General features: G+C 38.8%; 1 protein-coding gene across 2 annotated transcripts; it reads right to left on the reverse strand.

Annotated features, from left to right (window-relative positions):
• Positions 1 to 3,718: 3,718 nt before the first annotated feature.
• Positions 3,719 to 18,626, reverse strand: RIOK2 (RIO kinase 2). 2 transcript variants are annotated; one of them, XM_080372727.1, is made up of 10 exons: positions 18,405 to 18,626; positions 17,467 to 17,605; positions 16,427 to 16,543; positions 15,305 to 15,480; positions 13,559 to 13,647; positions 11,755 to 11,946; positions 11,258 to 11,350; positions 9,789 to 10,316; positions 8,716 to 8,800; positions 3,719 to 4,329 (listed from the first exon to the last, which is right to left on the reverse strand). In XM_080372727.1, the coding sequence occupies exons 1-10, from the start codon at positions 18,468 to 18,470 to the stop codon at positions 4,168 to 4,170; spliced, it is 1,647 nt and encodes a 548-aa protein (XP_080228853.1). In that variant the 5' UTR covers positions 18,471 to 18,626; the 3' UTR covers positions 3,719 to 4,167. The 2 variants fall into 2 exon arrangements, with proteins under 2 accessions (XP_080228853.1, XP_080228852.1); XM_080372726.1 differs by having other exon boundaries at positions 9,780 to 10,316.
• Positions 18,627 to 19,539: the final 913 nt, after the last annotated feature.

Genomic DNA, 19,539 nt, shown 5'->3' on the forward strand with positions numbered 1-19,539 from the left:
TCCTAATTTAACAGTTTAAGTAGGACTGAATTTAGGGGCACAAAATTAAGATAATTATTCATCTCTGGATGGAAATTGTAAAAACAAAGGAATTCATTATTATATTTTTAGCTGTATTAATAGAAAATAATTTTTGGGTTTGTTACCACTATGTGAAATCTGTGGAACTGGAGGTAAGTTTTGCAAAACTTTACTAATCAAGTAGCACTTCATTTCATGTATGGTCCTACTTAAATCATAAATCAAATCTAAATACTCATATTTGCATGATATGCAGGTCACATTCGACTCCATTTGCTTCATGGGATGCCTCAGACCAGTTTATTCTGCAGTACTTACTGAAAAGCACTTCAGAAGTAGTGTTTTTGTAAGGGACAGGTACATACAGATTGTAAGATGAGAAAACTATATATGCAGAATAACTAAGTGAAAAGTTATGGCATTCTGTTAAAAAATAGGCATTTATGCTCAAGTCTGATAGAACAGATTTCCTCTCCCTATTCCATTACTTGTATGAAAACATCTTAAGCTTAAGAGGCAGCATATTACATTACATCTGTGTAAACATAAGCATTAAGATTTTCATACTTTGGAGCTTTACAGAAACACTGGTTAAAAAGTAGACAGGACAAACTACCAGAAACAGAAAGGGATGTGACATAAAAATTTCCAAGGCTGTCAGGTAGTAGAAGTGTTTACCACAAGGTGAATGCTCTAAGAGTGTAATTAAGTATCCTAAGAAAAAGTTCTGAAATATCTTCTGAAATGCAGACTTAAAAACCAACCAGAAAACTACCTTTATCAGGCAATTACAGGCTGCAAAGTCTCCAAGGTTCTGTCTGTCTCAGGTCTGCTTTTTTAGGAAGCACCCACAAACTGTCCTCATACCTGAATTAGTTGAGTCCTGTACTGAATCTCTGCGTTCATTAATGCACTGAATTCCTAAAGAATCTCCCCATGCCTGCCAATTAGACACTGCCTTTCACCCCATGATTTTTCAGAGCCCATCTCCCTGGGCTGCTTACCTTTGCTGTATGCTGAGCTAATTAGCTGTACAGACAGACTCATTCCTATTGCCTCCTTCTGTTACACAGACCACAGGCTAAGGAGAGAAAGAGTGAAAAAGAGTTGTATCATCAGGATATTGATGATATGCTGAAGCAAAGATCATTCTGGTTTACACCACGTTAACAGAGACTCCCTTGCTCCCCAAGACTCTAACCTTCTACGGAAGACTGACAATATAAGGAAATAAGATGTAAAGTTGTTCCAAACTCATTACCATTAAAGTAGTGCATGTGGACTCTTGTTTAAAGAGTGAATGAACTAAAAGGTATGCTTTTCTTCCTCTTTCACATGTAACAGGAATATGACTTCGATATTAAAGGCAAGTGGAAAATGAAAAAGAAAGCAAAATTAACCTTGTGATGTATTAGGTTAATGAAATTTGAATCTATTTTCCTGGAATTTCATTTCCAATTCCACATACAGTAAGTGTATTAAAGTAGTTACATATGGAGAACAGGACCTGGGCTGCTCAGGGGTCTGAAGAGGCACTCCAATCAAAAGACAGACATAGATGTGCTGGCAAAAGCCTGAAGTAGAAATGCAGGCACACCGCTGTTACACAGGGCTAACATGCTTTTTCCTTCAGGCAGAGGGCTGTTTGTAGCTACATCAACTGGAGTTATTTCATTGGTACAGAATACTTTTATATAAGTTCCAGTTAAGTCTTCCCCATTTGGAAAATATCCAAAAATAAAGAGCTGTCCTTTGGTTACTGTAACAATCTTTTCTTCCACGTTCCCACACAAAAATTAGGTATTTAGGATTCTGCAGTGGAAAATTGCTACATGACGTTGTGCCTACTGAGTGTGCATAGTTTTATGTGTGCATCTTCGTCTGCTCCTTATTAATTTCCAGATTTTGTTTTGTTACAAATTAATGAACTAACACTACTTCATGTGTGTTTATTAAACCAATACATTTTAAACTGATTTTGTTATAACCCACACTTCCTTCCTGCTGAGGATATGAATTTAAGATAGTCAGTAACCCTACTGTCCTGACCTCTGCATTTTCCTAAGTTCATTCTAAATATTTTGTTTCATATGTGGACATTAAAGTGGAGTGAGTACTCTGAAGTTCATTCAAGGTGTAAACCTCATTGTGACCTTTGATGATTTTAGCTACTGTGGGAATTCTGCCGCTTTGGAAAAAACAGGCTTAACAAAGATATATTTAAGCTGTAACTTTGAGGATAGTTCCTCCCCAACTCCAGTCTCAGAAGAGTCTCATCTGGCAGAGTCAATGAACATAACTTAGAACCATCCTTCAGAATACTTTTACAAGAGTGAAGAGTGTATTTCAGAATAATATTTTGAAAGTAAACAGCAAGATTTCCACCATACTTTTCTCAATGTGCTGAATCAAATGGACAGCCTTTGAATATTTTCGGAACCGATTACCAAGACAGACTTAAGGTCACACATGAAAAAGAACTTACTCCCTGTGACAAGTCCTAAATTAAACCAAGAAGTGCATGCACACCTCAGCCAGACTGGTAACTCAAATCTTGTTAAGCTGCCACTGAACCAGTCTCTTTAACAGGTAAGAGCCCAGAAACAGATTATTTTCCCTCCTTAATATTTTAAATGGAAATGCAATTAAATTCACTTGGTTTGCTTTTCTTTTCCACCTAAAATCGGGTCTAGCTGTATCAGCAACCAGGCCTGCATACCCTGAATGCAGCCACTTAAATGTAAGATTTAATTGGACTTCCTTCTGTCAACAGATTTTCATGCAGCTCTGATGTTGTAACGAACATTTACCTACTTCATCTTACTTACGTGCCATAGTTTTATTTAAGAACATATATAGCTGCTGGCTAAGATTAGCTTTTATATCGTTCCAGAGAGAAGACAAAAATTAAAAACTTTGAAAGCAAGAGTTGTGCTGTAAGAGGACAGAGGCTGCAGTTCTTCAACAGGCTAAAACCTGAATAAGGCATCAGGTGTGTGAAGTTCACAAGGCAAAGAAGAGACAGTATCAAGAGCAGAAAACCAAAGGTCAAAGACAAAGTTCCCCATTTCTTTTACTCAGGCAAGTGAAAGATTTAAGATTTTCCAAACTACAGACTGGTAATTTGAACACTACCTAGCTGTCCTCCCCAAGAAGTTCACCTCACATCTGAAGCACGGATACAGCATATGGGTTAAAAAAAAAGCACAGAATAGTTTAAACTGCTCTTTCTCGCTTTAGTTGCTTCAGTGTTCACAAACACTTCTCTCATTATGTTTATTTTGTTTTAAAATATAAATACCACTTAATTTTATTGCTAGACATACCTCACTTAAAAATAGTAAAAAAAATCAAGATACTTGGTTTTCTTCTAGGTCCTCAGACCCCAAGGATACAGCATAGTAAAAGTCAGCGTAATATTTCTGAAAAGAGAAGTTGCAGAATCCTCATTACTTCATGTAAGTTATTAGATATAAAGGAATTAAATTTATTGGTAATTGTGTGGGCACACTAAAAATCTGCGTGCTTGCAGGTCAGTACAGCACTGTTATTATCACGTATTCTTCAGGGCAAGACTTGTATGTGAGATTTTGCAGTGAAGGAAAAGAACTGCTGGCTTCAAAGAATGCATATTAATCATGTGGATTGCTCATGTTTATATAGGTAGAAGAGAAATCTTAAGAGCACTAACTGCCACCAGATTAATATTTTTATTTTTAATTAAACTAAACAAATTGCTAACATGAGGGCAACACTCTAAATTTAAATTTGATTTCATTGCAAAAATTGGTTTTAAAATTTTCCTTTCCTTCCTTCTTAAAAGGAATCCTCTGCACAACAGAAGATTCTTAATCTAAATGAACACAATACAATTGATTTACAACAAGATACTACTGGAAAATTATTTCAGCCAGTACTACTGAGTAATTTCAGTTACAGTCAATGGCTTTAACCAGAAACACAAACCAAAATCTTCCAACCAAAATCAAAGGAACCAGCAGAATGAGGTTTATTAACTTCCAGAAAAACATCTGGTTGTGCAGAAGAGATTGCTCCATTACATAAAAGGATTATTTGTTATTAACATTAATTCTTTCAACTGTATGCATTATGAGTTTTCTCATATTCTAAAGAAGCTTTAATAAATTATCCCCAGAAACTAGCTGCATCCAAGCTAGACTTAATGTTGTGCATATTTTCTCGACGTTGTTTGGTATAAATATTTGCCTCTCCTTTTTGCAGCCGATGTCTCAGAACAGACTTTTGATGTTTGGTCAGCTGACGTTTTATCTTCTGTTTCACCAGTTCCTATAAATAAACAAAAAATTCAGCATCAGAACTTTTTGGAGATCATTTAGTACTGATACATGGCACAATGATAGCGCATTTTCAGTGCTAACATGAACATGCACAACCCTAACCAGAAGGCCTCTGTACATTGAGAAGTTAGTGATCTACACGGCAGTTACGTAAGCAAGCCCCGTCTGTGCTGTATTGCTGTAAGCTGCATGTACAGGGTTGTCATCAGGGCTGTGCTGTGCTGCACAGATCTGCTGCCAGTAAGATAAACCAAGTCAGCTCCTGCTCAGTACTGGCCAACACACCTGTGTGGCCCTGCCTCTATCTAAAAGTGCAGCAAGAAGTTCTCATGTGAACATTAGTTCAGCTTGACCACAGAAATAATGAACAGAATCATCTCCTTGTAAGAAAATCATAAAATAGCTCGACAGACTAAAAAGAGAGATTCTCTGCCATGGGTAAGGTCTGCATGGTGTGCCGCATGTGTATCGGGAGTCCTGTTCAATGCAACACCCTCAGGGCTCCCAGCACCTTAAGAGGTGTGGGATTATCTATGCTGTTCTCTTCTGATGGTCTTAGTTACAGTAAATAGTATTTTAAACCATACCTTATGGAGTTGTGTCTTTCTTATGGGGATCATAAAGGACCAGCACTCTCAGTGCAAAACACGTCTTCTTCAAAAATGTAAAAGCTGATAATATACTGTCCTATTTTAAGTTTTAAAAAAATAAAAGGACCAATAGAACATTTCATGTCCTGCAGTAATTATTTGGTTCGTGCCTATATTACTTTCAGCATCGTGTTTTTTCTGAAAAAAGTTTGGATTACAAAGATCTGAGTATGACTATAACAGAAAACAACACTTTACCACAAATGTGGCTAAGAACAAAGGCCAGGAGTGATTTACAATTCCTCCGGTTTTCCCCTGTTGTGGTGAGGCACTCCTGTTAATATTTGGAAGGTCAGAACTGTCTCATGCCTCTACAGCAAAAGTACTGGAACAGTTCATCTGTTATTTACACCCATGTTTTCAATCAGAGTTCTGGTCTCTGTAACAATGGCAATAGCTATCCATAATAAAAATGAAGACATGATTTAGTAGATCGTGGCTGTGATTTTGTCATTTGGAAAATGATCCCAGATCAAACTGCTGCACTGGTATTGACCGCATACTTACATATGTCTTGGAAGAAAAAGAAATCAAATTATTTTCATCTTTCTGACTATTTAATCATGACAGAATCATATCTTGTTGAAAATCTCTAAGGAGTGTCTTATTTTTACTCTAATTAATAAAGCATTAAAAAAAATCATATCAAGGAACAAATCTGTCCTTAATAAAAAGATCTGATTTCCAAATAACTGGACAAGAGGCAAAATATCTATCTAATTACATTTCCTTTACAGGTACCCCAATTTCAGTTGCCTTGTTGAGCTTTGTTGATTGTACTATCAATTAAACTTCACTGTGACATATGACATACTACGTTGGTAGGAGTAAATCAGGAACCAGAAAGCATAATTGTGGCAAGATATGCTCTTTAAGAACTGCTGTGACTAATACAATTAAAGTAACACAAGGAATGTGTGAATCCAATTACTCAATCCTGACGTCAGCAGAAATCCTGTAATAATACAGGAACCACCTGAACAGTAGTTTCCTAAGTTACATCGCAGGCAGGCTAACTGCCAAAATGTGGGTAAAAAACCCCAGCTGGATATGATATGTCCTTCCACGAGCACTTTGAAATAAAAATCGTAGATTATCTTTTAATTATCCTGAATAAAATACTTATTAGAACTAATTTACACTGTTGCACTGATGTCTTTCTTTTGCCAGTAAAGCACCTGTCATTCTGTCTCTTCTATAGGCAGAACCCTGAAAGAAGGCTTCTCTACTTCTACTCTGGTCCAGGACAGATGACTAGTTTATACAAAACTTGCTAGAAGAAATTTTGCAAGATGGTACCAGAAGTCTTTGACATGTAACCATAATGTAAATTCACCAAATTCTATTGCTTAACCACAGCACATGATTGAAAGACTCACTAATCTTTCCATCATCATAACAGGAATACTGAGAAATGCTTCAGAGTAAACAGATTTACATTTTTATTATTTAAATTTTTCATCATTTGTTTCCTCTAATTAAATTACAACAATGCATATAAAGCTTTGTACAAGCACAGAAAGATACCTTACTTTATGCGGAATAGCTGATTTTCCAACATTCATGACTCTTTCTGGCACAGTCTCCCAAGTTAAGACTGTACCTACTACTATTGCCACAATTGTTTATATATGCCTATATGAATTTGTGTGATGAATTTTAAAATCTGCTAATGTTTTAGTATGTTTTCTCCAACAAACAGAAAGCAAGCTGCACAAACAACAGATAAATGCTAGCAGCAACAAGAGGCATCAGCTCTAAGCAGCCCAGTGGATCTTACTACAGTGACATTATTTTGCATTTTTAGTTTTCTAACTATTTTCTGTTACAACTAGCTCATTACAGGTATCACTTCACTAGTTCTAACACTCAAAATGAAGATTCAGCAATTGTCAGAAATGTTATTTTACTCAGCATGAAAACATGTAAGTGATCATTATGCAAGGTAAATTGATGCAGGATAAAGTTTTTTGTGTGGCTGAACCTCTTGAAATCTTTTCTGCTAAAGTGTTTTTATCTTACTTTTACAATAGAAAATTAAGTATGTACACATAATTTACATATTTTTAACACATTCCGTGTCTGTCTACATTCCGTGTCTGTCTATGGAATAAACACACATTCTCTAAATACTCTAAAAGTTTTCTATATCCACGTAACAGCCACTGATACCACTCAGTGGGGTACAGGAGTACAGTTTCAAGTAATTTCCTTTGTAGGACTCAGCAGCACTGATTTTTCTTTTTCTTCCAAATCTTGTACACTTAAATTAGCAAACTCAAAAAAAAAAAATGCATGGACCAGAAACTAGGAATTCCTGCAGGTCATCCTGGCTCTTGTTTACTTCATTCCACAGTTTTAACCTAACTCTTTGTCTCCTTAAGAAAACACAGCATCATCCCCTAGAATAAGAACTGTGATGACAAAGATCAAAGTTGAGGCTTTTTTCTTGCATAAAGTCCTGTAAAAAAATTACTTAGAAGAGATTTAAACATGCTGTTCCTTCACATTTATTTACACATGTAACTTTATTGGTTATTGGTGTATCTTTAAAATACTTATCTTAAAAAACAAAATATAATCCAAACATGAAAGAGTAAAGCAGTCAACTATTCCGTGAATATTACAGCCACTGACAGTACCTTGTGTAAAACAAGGCTGATTCACAAAATAACACATCATCTAACAGGCCAGTAGCAAAGCCTTTGTTAGAAGAGTACCAAAGCAATAAGTAGCAGACTGAAAAGACTGTAAATTAGGAAGATAAAAGTCTAACAAGGGAAAAAAAACCAAACAAAACACACTTGCCAGCACTAGACATTTCAGATGCAGTATTTCTAGGGCAAATGCTCTAATTAGGCAATAGAAATGCTTTGAAAAGGTACAAATTGGAAAAGTACATATTTATCATGAAAGAGTTGAAACTACACCAACACATTCCCCAAACAAGATTTTTCGGAGTTCTGCTCCTCACTGCAAATGAAAATGAGACTGAACATAGGCATGTATTCACAAGGTCAAGTATGTAGTCTGCCCTAATTAAAAAAATGCCTCATGGATCAGCTGTCAGCTGAAAGAAGTTTCTACCTGTTTTGTACAAGAATTAATAAAGAACACTGGACTTTCTTCCCTTTAAAAGGAAAAGGCACTTTAAAAAATATGACAGAGGTAGCCACACCGACTAACAAGCAGTGCTGGGTTGAAGAATAAGACAATAATGCAGAAAGTAAAATTTATTCATGTTGCCAAAGAAATAACTACTGAAGTGAGTTCATATAAATATTTCAGAAAAGAGTACGAAGAAATCTCTAAGATGACAGGTGAAAAAGGCCAAATTAAATCTTGCCTCAAGCATCCGATTTTAAAATAAATAATATTAATTATGGCTAGCAACTGAAATGAATTAATTGATTATATGTTGTGTGTTAACACACATTAACATACATTAGCCTGCTTTGGCTAAATGAGAGCTTTTAATATGGTGTGGAGCTTTGGTGAAAGAACAAAGAGCAGCACATGAAAGGAAGTGCTGGAAATCATTACCTGTAAACAATTCCAGAAGTATCAGTCCTATTTTTCTGTAGACATGGAAACTAGAGAGGTACATGGTAACAAGTCTTCTTACAGAGACTAGAGAACATTTTTACAAATACATACTAACAGCTATGTGCAATTTAACATGGTCTGAACAGACTAGATAGTAACATAGTAACAACAATATTTACCGGTGGAATGGTTGAACAGCTCCCAGCACTTCTGACTGATGTGATACTTTTAGTCCTTGTTCTGTGCTCAGCACTCTCTTCACTTCTGAAATACATAAATCAATTTTTTATTCTTTACTTATTCTTTATTCCACTTGCAAAACAAACATCTTTTGCCTCTATAAGCACCATATTTTATATATAACCTGAAAACTCACAACAAAACATGCAAATACTACAAAACATTTATGTTCTGAATATCAACATTAGTTGTTTAAAACCAGCTTTTTATCAAAGGAAGAATTTGTTGCACAATAGCCGCATGTATACCAAGCACATGAAAAGAAGCTTCAGAACACTAAAAAAAATAAATAAAATACTTCAGATTCTACAAAATGTTTTGACATGTCATTTCACTACAAAGCAAAAGCAGATGAGGACGAGTATGAGCTTGGTATATGCCTCCAGGTGTGTGCTGGGCTGGCAAATTTTCATGTACAAGGGGCTAGCCTGAAGGTAAGCAGGAATTTCTAAGTATGTCAGGAAAGGAATTAAAGGCTAGAACACCACAGAGTACAATATATTGGAACAATATGTTCCAAGGAGCTTGTTCTTGCTAATTCAGCAGAGTGAGCAGCAGAGTAATTTGGCTTTGAGATATTCAAATTACAAACTTACTCATAAAAGTTATTTAGAAGCAGTATCTTACTGTCAAGAACTCCTTCACTACTAATACTAACTGAAATAGAGAAAAAGAAAAAAAAATCCACCACAGAAAATAGGTTGCTCTACGAATTAAATCCAAGACCAGTTACCCCATCAGATACTTCAGTTGTCTAGCTGTTTTAAGATTCGTTGCACAATACATGTGAAGCTTTACATATGTAGTACCAATCAACACGTTATCTACCATTAAGACCAAGAGGAAAGATATTCACTGCAATGTTTTCAAAATAAATTGAATTTTTAGTCTTCAATTTAAACAAGGGTAGCTGAAGAGGTCCTTTTCAGTCTACTTGAAAGATTCACATTTACTGGGGGGAGGGGAGGAATCACACTCCTAGATAGGAAATATGAACCTTTACCTGTAATGCCTGAATTTCTCATTTAAAGTTGACAAGTCAACCAGATCAGGGCATTTGTCTTCATTCTGCTCATCATTACAGCACTCCTCCTGTCCTGTGTGATTTTTGACTTCAGCAGCGTTTTCAGTTATGCTTTTGCCCTTAAAAAAAGCAATTGCAGAACTCTCTGCATCTTCACCAGATTTCTGAAGCATAGCTTGCCCTTCAACTTCTTCTAAGGCTGAACTCAACTTTGACATACTCAGCCTTTGTGTATTTTCACTACTTTCAGTTGTATCAGCCTCTTCATTGACATACATAAAGTTGTCACAGGTTCTGCTTTCAGACAAATAACCCATTTCAGACATGAAGTCTTCATAGTTGTCTTTATCTTTGGTGAAGAAGTTGAGCTTATTCTCAGCAACTTCTACAAATTCTGATATCTCTGTTGTATTATCATCCTCATCAGAACCTGGTGGGTAAAGCAGGTCATCATCTTCTAGCATTTCTTTTGTATAGCCGCTGGCAGCGATCTCTCTATCAAGAGAACACTCTCTCCTGTGAAAGAATTGCATTTTGTTTTAATATGCTAAATCATCAAGCTACCAATATTCTACATTTTGGATTAAAAATACTGATCAAGCTAGACTGTAATTACCCATACTATTAACAAAGAGGATATACTCTCGTGAAACACACAGAACACCACATGGTAGAGCTGAGCTTTAGAAAAAAGTATTAACAGAATGTGACATCACAAAAGCAAACGACTACAATAGATGATTCCATCTCCATAACCAGTATTTATTTGTTTATTTATTTATAGGAAATTATTCTTCTGTTTGCTTAACATAATCTGAGCTTAAAGCCAAACTGTATTCCTGCAAAAATAAAATAAAGGGTACATATGACACACAGAGACTGATTCAAGTGTGGTAGCCCTTTGGAACAGGGATCGGAATGAAACAAGGTCCTTTTCATTGCAACAGCTTCAGTCTTAAGTGAAAACTTACTTTGTTTTTCAAAAGGGACAAAAAAATTAGGAAGAAAACTTTCAGCATAATAATGCTTGAAGAGGCAGTCACCATATTTACCAGCATTTTAAAAATAAATTTAAAATTGAAACCCAAATTAATTCTTGATATACTAGAACTATAAAATAGGCTTCCAGAAGTAGAAGAAACTCATTCTGCATCCCTGCTAAAATTTCCTAGATATTTACCATTCAAGTCAAGCTTTTAGACTGGTCTCTCTTCCTCAGCAGCAAGAAGAAAGACAAAGGAGGCAGTACTGTATTTTAAAGCACACTTTAGCTTTTGGAAACCACTTACAGTAACTTTGGTTGAATAAAACACAATAGAAATGCAAAAATATAATTTAAAATTGCATAGTTGGGCCTATTTTTTTTTAGTTCTTCTACAGCCACTTTTCACAGGCATCCATTTTTCTCACAACACCATCATAAACAGAACAACTCAAATTTATCTGGCAGTTTCTACCTGACGTCTTTGAATGCTGGGAAGACCTCACTCTCATAGTTGAAACGTTTCTTGAAGAACTCCTTAATACAGTTAACATCTCTGTCAAAATACCTGTAAAAAAATACAGAAGTGTACAGACATAAAATCAAGGTAATGAATTCTACTGCAGTGACAAACTTTTACCCTGTTTCTTGTCTTTTGCTGATTTTATTTTAAAATCATTCCTAGTAGTGATCACAAGGCAAAAGCTAGGGAGACAAATTGCATGCAGTATACTTCCAAGCACTTCTTAATGTCATTCTCTCTCAGAAGGAATTAATTACATATTTAGCCTAAAGAGACATTTCTACTCATTCATAAATCAAATTACATTTGGAACATTTTTTTGTGCTGCATGACAACAATGTAGAAAAAGAATCAGAAACAGGACTATGGAAACAAATCATAGTTGACTATTTGCTGTCATCAGCACTTGTCAGATTTACTTTGACAAAAATCTTTAAATTTGAACCTACCATTCAGCATTTGCATGTGATGTTGATACCATCTGAGGGAAATCAATCATAGTGACATGGTCATCATTATCCAATATGAGATTAAATTCATTGAAATCACCATGAATCAAACCATGATTGGCAAGATTTACAATCAGATCCATTAATTCACTGTAGACAGAGGCAGGATCTTCCACGTGGTGCACCTGGCACCTGAAAATATAAATAAAATATCCTGAACATTGAAAAACTTAATTTAAAAATACAAGCAAAGTATATGAAATACATGTGACAGAATGCCACAGTAATTAAAGTTAAAAAGGTCCTCAAGTCTCTAGTCCAATACTCTCCTCCAAGCTCAGTCAACTTTGAGATCAGATCAGATGACTCGGGGCTTTATCTAGTTCGGGCTTGAAAAATTCTAGGGATGAAGAGAGCCTGTGCAACCCTCTCCAAGTACCCTGTACCACTGCCTCACTGTCCTCAATGGGACAAAATGTCTCCTTATAAGGCTAAATCTCAATTTATGCTCACTGTCTGCCATCAGGAACCATATCGTAATACATAATTTAAATAACAGATCCATAAATTTTTATGCTTCTCCTGGTTTAGGTAATTTTATGGTCTCGGTAGGAACTAGGTCTTCCTGTATTCAAATTCAGATGCCTCATGACATTTTCTTTTAGAAATTCTTATTTTCTACACTGTTAGGAAAAAAGAAATTAAAAAAAAAAAAAAAAAAGCTTAAAGCATTCCTGAACATATACCTGAGAAAGCAATGTACCTTAAGTGGCAAAATACAAATCATCTGGCCTTTAGAAACAAAACAAGTAAAAAAGCAGTGTTGTGGTTTAACCCTCGCTCACTCCCCCCTCACCCGGAGGGATGGGGAGGAGAGTTGGAAAGGAATGCAAAACTCGAGGGTTGAGATAAGAACAATTTAATAATTGAAACAGAATAAAAATGAAAGAACAATAATAACAATGATGACAATAACAGTTATAATGAAAAGAGAGAGGGAAAGAATAAAACCCAGAGGGGAAGGTAGAAAGGAACACGTGGCACACAATGAACCTGCTCAGCACGTGCCAACCGATGCCCAGCCAGTCCCGGAGCAATGGCCCACCCACCCCGGCCAGCCCCCCAGGTATATATACCAGGCGTGGCATCCCATGGTATGGAATAACTCTTTGGCTAGTTCAGGTCAGCTGTCCTGGCTGTGTCCCCTCCCAGTTCCTTGTGTCCCTCCATCCTTTTGGCTAACAAGGCCTGAGGAACTGAAGTCTCACACCAAATCCAAACCACTGCACTGCAGTAGCTACTAAGAAGATAACTAACTCTATCCCAGATGAAACCAGGAGACACAGTATTCAATGTAAACTGAGCAGAAGTTCTAAAATAGTTATAATCTTACCAGAATCACCACTGTAAGGATCAAAAACTGAAGCTCAGAACATGAATGATACTGTATTCAATACTGTATATAACCAATAACATATCAAATATGTGATTTCTGCGCAGAAAACAGTTGCATTACTACCTTTTGTCACACTGCTCTTTTGGTGTATTCCTTACTTAAAAAAATCAGTCTATTTCACCAGTTTCTTTGGACTAAGAAAAAAACTTATTTCTCTGTATAAATAAATTATAACCTTGCTTATCTTATTAAGTAGAGTGCTAGTGATTGTGGGCTAGAGAGCATTATGCAGCATGGTGAAGTCAGAATTCACTTACATGACAAGGAAAAACCCTAATCCTTTAACCTTACTGAACCTAACATTGTTAGGATTTCTACAACGTAGGGAATTCAAGCAACAGTACTTACAAAGGATAGCCATCAATGAGCTCCATAACAACTGCATGCCTGTTGTAGTCCACAGGTTTTGGAACAGGAAATTTTCTGTCATGCAAAGCCTGGAAACAGACAATACATTGAAAAATTGAAATTAAATAGTTAAGAAAACATTACTATATTGACAAATTCCCGTCAAAGATAAGCAATAAATATTACCATGGAAGCAGCACACATTACTCAAATGCTAACTGGAAACTTCAAATCACATGCTTATGAAGGAATATGTCATAACATATACGTAACATAACTCTGACTGCGAAGACAAATAAAATCTGTAAGTTTAAACAGTAAGTGCACTGCTATATTGTCAACAGTTTAATTATTGTGCACCTGGAAGAAAAACACAGCAGAATGAAGAGTGACAGAATCATACTTGGTCTGCTAGCCCAAGTAACCAATAGCAGGTAACTGGAAACAGGTTGTCAGGAATTAGAAAAATACTCCACACTAAGCTGCTGCCAATATAGTTCTGCCTAACTAGTCACTCTACAATCAGTTGCTTTAAGACGATAGTTCATTCTTAAATATTAAAACCCAGTATTACACCAACTAAAGATTAACCAAAGGGAGAATATTTTGAAGCTCTACTGTTCGCCTTTTCCAACTCAAATTTAGTCATTCACTTGATCCACTCAACTTCTTTATGGGTTCATTCACTTTTTACTCATTCTTCTGTTACTAGTGATTTTTTCTTAGATAGAGGTCTAAGTTAAGGCAACATAAATAAAGCTTTTGTTACTTTAAAATTAAACTATCATCGCTTTTCAGAATGCAATTAATGCTCTCTCAACTCTCTTTTCAAGGAAATTAGCCCCCATGATCATATTCCTTCAAATTCTGACCACATCATGCTTTACCAGTTAGAACAACTGGACCAATACAGAGGTTCTAAATGATGGTAATAGTTCCTTCTGCCTCTGTGGAGGCCACTGGTAGAACCCATTGAGTTTTTTTAAGAGAAACAAGAAAATAATATTTAATGTATATGGTACTGTTAAATAGCGCAAAAGGAGAAGGGAAAACTAGTTTTTTGTAAGTAACTAGTTTTCCACTGTCAACTTTTAATTACTTTATAACATCTGCGTTTTTTTAAAGGTCAAAAAATCTAGTACTCAGAGTAGCAATATATACTTGGAAATGAAATCTTGCACAGTATAGAACAAAATGTGCCTTTTCAGGTCAGAACACCAGTCTGGACAGAAAGATTTGCTTCAACAGCACAACAACAACTGAAAGCATGGTAAATTAAAAAATAAGTAAATGATTTTTTAAAAATGACAGCTGGGTAATAATAATTCTGACAAGAGTAATTCTGGAAAGAGTTATTCTGACAAGAAACTGTAAATTTCCTTCCTTTTTAAGGTGTTTCTGCAAGCTTATGCAATAGATTTTGAAGGAAAAACAGCAGCACTGGTGATACATAAATTATCTACCCATAAATAAAAAAAGTAATTTGAATTTCTCTCATGGCACCTGTTTCTGTTGCAAAGGACTTCCAAGGCAAAGCTTCATTTTGCCACTAAAAAGCATATAAAATACATAGCATTGAAATTCTCTGAAACATAATACCGTAAGTCTGTTAGGGGAGGAAAAAAAAACCACCCAAAAGAAGTGTAAATCCTACCACTACTGTAAATATGAAATAATCAAAAGACAGTCTGGAAAGTATCTTCGGTCTATTACACCATTGCTGCTAGTGTGTGAATGGTCACCCACCTTCATATATGCAAACTCCTTCATTGCTGCCAGCCGGGATAAATACAGCCATGACATTTTATGTCTGTGCTTGTGGTAGTCACGTTTATTTTTCAGACTGCGAAAAGAAGTTCTTCCAAGCCTATGTAATTTCAATGCAAACTGTTGCTCCTCTTCATTTGCAACAATGTAAATATCTAGAAGACATAATAGCATAGCTCTAAATCTAACAAGCTAGGTAGGATCTGATGAAAATTGCAGCATTAAGTTCTGTTACTTCACTTCTCACAATTACTGTATCTGGCATGGCAAGTTCTACTACAGTTAGTAAAGACAGCTAAATTAACATATTGCATACTAAGAGATCATAAAAAGAAGAAATTATTGTTAGAGATTATGGTACTCCACTAGAAGAAATACTGATGTGATCTGAAACATCTGTCAGATTAGGAGATCTTAAGGTTCCTATGCTCAGGTTAACATCCCCAGGCTATCTGCACAGCAAAGAACACATATAAGCTATCCTTGAGCGAAATCTAAGGCAGATGCTGGTGTTCTTATTAATCACAATCTGGAAGAGCCGCCTTCTTTCTATTGTGTGGATAGACAACTCAAAGGGACCAGCCTCTCACTTTAAACAGTGTTAACAGACAGCTCATGTTTCATTTCTACCATTTGTTCCAATAAACCCCTTCTCACTGTCCAATTTCACAAGTTATGTGCTGTGTCACATTACAATCTACATGAACACAAGAGGAACCAACACAGCACTCCAATAGTTTTGACCCTATTTTACTTTACCATAAAGTGGGATGAAAAAACTGAAATTATCTTTTTGCTAAAATGGTTCAAAACTCTACAAAGCATGGGACAAATAGCATCTGCCTGCAAAGCAACTTTTTAAGCGATGAACTAAGAATCAACAAAACTGTCAAAGTAGAATGACACTCTTGTGAAGAAACATTTAAATGCAGCCAGAAGCCTCACACAGCATTTGAACAAGTGAAACATAGATCTTGGTGTTTGACAGATTAACTGATGTGACCATCCAGAAGAAAACTTACCTAGTTTCTAGCAAAACATGTGCAGCATTACAGCTGTGTTTGCTTAAAGAAATTATTAAAAATGGGGTTTTTTAGTTACCTGATTCTTTGCCAACACCCATCTGGTTTCCAACAGAATGTATAACTTGTCGGGAAGACAGAGTTTTCAAAGCAAGGTAATCATATCCTGCATTTGTTAACCGATAACCCTGGACAGCTAGTCAAGAATAAAATACAAAACATTTAATTCCTCATTAATTAAATTAATTAATTCTACTGCATTTAAAGTAAGTCTCAATTTAGTCTTGTTTCTTGTTTCAGCTTACAGTACACAGCACTCAAGTAGTATTTCACCCATTGGCTAATATCAGCCCGACAGGAAAGAATGGTAAAGATGTTTGAACTCCTGTAAGTTTTATGAAAATTGACAACTGGGCAAAAGACAAGACATGCTCTTAGCCCCTCTAATAGAGGCAATGGCAGTACTTTAAATAGCCTGGGAAAACCCAAGGAGCATTTTGGAAGATACACATATAGGAGATGCACCAGGGCCATAGGATTGTTGTGGTAATCTACAGCAACTCTTAATGCTATGAAGAACGGAGACAAAAAGGATATGAATTTCCTGCAAACTTGTACAGTATGTTTGCAAAGCTAGATGCAACTAAAAGGCTGATGGAAATGGGGAAAAGCCGGCAGAACTACTACCTATCACATGACAGTGAATAAAAGCTACTTGAGTAGTTGTTTGGTGGGGGTGAAACATACAAGGTGTTTGCAGTCTGCTCCAGTTTGTGTACTACATGACTGTAACTAATTTGCGTTGATTCCTGTATGCATTTGAATATTGCCTTAACTGACATTTCTTTCATTTTTCACGGCTTTCGTGACTAAGCAATACAGAAAGTTAACTGTTCATCTCTTTTCTGCCTGTCATCTTCATAGACATGAGAATTCAGCAGACAGCTACAACATTTGGTCTGCACAAATCCATATTCCCAGGGCAGGTTCAAGAGAACACAAAGCTAGTAAGTGCTCTGGCTGCTCGTATGTGCCAAGCTGTGGTACTTCTGCAAGTACCACTGTGAGGGCATTGGGGACAGAATGAGAGTGAGAGCCCAACATAAAATTCAAACTCACTTTTAGTTCGTTCATAAGCTAGAAGTCTGTGCTTCACCAACTCCCTCAAAATTTTATTACAACCACCATGTTTAAGGCTGGCAATGGAAGCAATTAAGCTAGCAGGAACTATTTCATGGTTCTTCATGCCCATTTCCACCTGAAAGACCAAATAAAAATAGCTTCGTTAGCCCCTGTGTTCAACAATGAGATAACATCCCACTTGAGACTAAAATCACTTTTTATGGATGCACTATTACTTTTTCTATGCCTTACCCAAACTTTTTAATACACACCACTGCCCCTTGCTGTCCCTTGTATAATTCTGCCTTGAAACTTCTATAGTACTGGCCCGAAAATGAATGGCCGATTAGAGTTCAGTTGCAGCAGCAGCAGATGAACGCACAGTTCTACTTTTCTCAGACCTGATGATTTTCTCGCACTCACACGGCCACGCTCCCTTCGCCCTCCTGCCAGGACCCCGCTGCCGGGACAGGCAAGACAGCCCAGCTGGTGCGGCCACGCAGCTAGGCAAGGCACCAGGCCGCACACTGACAAACCTCTGCTCCCTCCTCCTTAGACAAGGTGCCAAAAGCCACCAGCACGTGCAGAGAAACTGGCGACCGTACCTTGCCGGGCGGCCACCACCTGGGCAGCCCCAGCGACCGCTCCGCCGTCAGCTATCCCGAGCCGGCCGGCCGAAGGGGAGAACGCGAGCTGGGCCCACCCTACGGCAAACACCAACATCGGACCCCAGGGGAGGCGGCGGTAACGCAAACCGGTCCCATTCCCCCGCAGCCTTTCTTCGGCTGCCCCCGGTCTCCCATCCGCGCGCGGAGTGCGCCCGACCCGCCCTACAACCGGCCACGCGGCACTCCACGGGCAGGGCTGGGCCAGGCAGGCCGCCTCCCCTCCCCCCGCTCGCCCGTCCTCCCAGCCAGGCCTCTCCGCCGGCTCACCGCTGTCAGGACCCTGAAGTGCTCCTTGGAGAGGTACCGAAGCATCACCACGTTCAGCTTCCCCATGACGGCTGCGGCCGGCACACGCTAGCGGCGCCGACAGCCCGGTTCGCCCGGAGAGCGGGGCCGCGCGGGAACGCGCCTGCCCGCCGCACCACCCCACCCCGGCGCATGCGCGGAACTCGCACGGCGGCGGCCAGCCCCGCCGGGCCGGGGTGCGGCGTGCTTGGGTCCTGGCAGCTGCCTCGGCTGAACCTTTGCGTGCCTTATTCGTGCCCGAGTCATTACGGACTGACAGTGGAGTCAGAGCAAGCCTTTAGTCCGACACTGCCCTGTCCTCCCTCTCTGCTGTGAACTAGTTGGGTGCCCTGCGCATCTGCCAAGACCGGCTCCCCAGAAAAAGAAGCGACACCCAAGCCGCGCAGCCAAAGCCGCCCGCGGCGCGTCCCTGGCCGGCCCAGCCGCGGAGAGGGACCCCCGCCGCGCCCCCCGCCCCTTCGGCCTCGCCGCCGTCCGCAAGCTGCGGCCGCAGCTGCGCCTGCGCACGTCCGGGCTCGGCGGGCCCGGAGCTGCCGGCGAGTTCGGCGGCGCGCGGCGGCCGCTCGGTGTGCGCCTGCGCCGCGCGCGCCGGGCTGTGCGTGGGGGCGGGGCCGGGGGAGGCGCGAGGGTGCTCGGACCGAGGAGGGCCGTAGCCCCTCCTACGGCGGAGCGGGTGGTCCTGCCCCGTCCCAGCCCCTCCGAGGGGGAGTCGGCGGTCCGAACTCGCGTTTCCTACCTGGGGAAGGAAACGCTTCCACAGCCTCGTCAGTACCTGCACCGTAATGTGTACCGGGCTGCGGAGGGGCGGTTAATTAATTGTAATCGGTAGCAGTACGGAGGAGCGAGACACGCTTTCCTCAGTCGCTTTGTCATGTAGTTACGTGTGAGGAAAATGCCCCTGGTGAACTCGCCTACTACATTTTTCAGATTTTTTCTCAAGGTGTTTGGTGGAAAGGGTATCTTTCTGTTGTCTTAAACAGTAAATCCTTGATACTTTTTTTTACTTGCAGAACTTAAGCTGTCTGTAACTGCTATCAAATATGCACTGCCGCCCCCCCCCCCCCCCCCCCTTTTTTTTTTTTCTCTTTTTAGACAT

This window comes from Falco punctatus (assembly GCF_963210335.1).
Source record: "Falco punctatus genome assembly, chromosome: Z".
Classification (NCBI taxonomy): domain Eukaryota; kingdom Metazoa; phylum Chordata; class Aves; order Falconiformes; family Falconidae; genus Falco; species Falco punctatus.

Coding starts and splice junctions, on each gene's coding strand:
- RIOK2 (XM_080372726.1), bottom strand. CDS start 18,470: ATGGGGAAGCTGAACGTGGTGATGCTTCGGTACCTCTCCAAGGAGCAC. Junction 16,544..17,466: donor AGCTTATGAACGAACTAAAA/GTGAGTTTGAAT, acceptor ATTCTTGACTAG/CTGTCCAGGGTTATCGGTTA. Junction 15,481..16,426: donor GGGTGTTGGCAAAGAATCAG/GTAACTAAAAAA, acceptor TATGTCTTCTAG/ATATTTACATTGTTGCAAAT.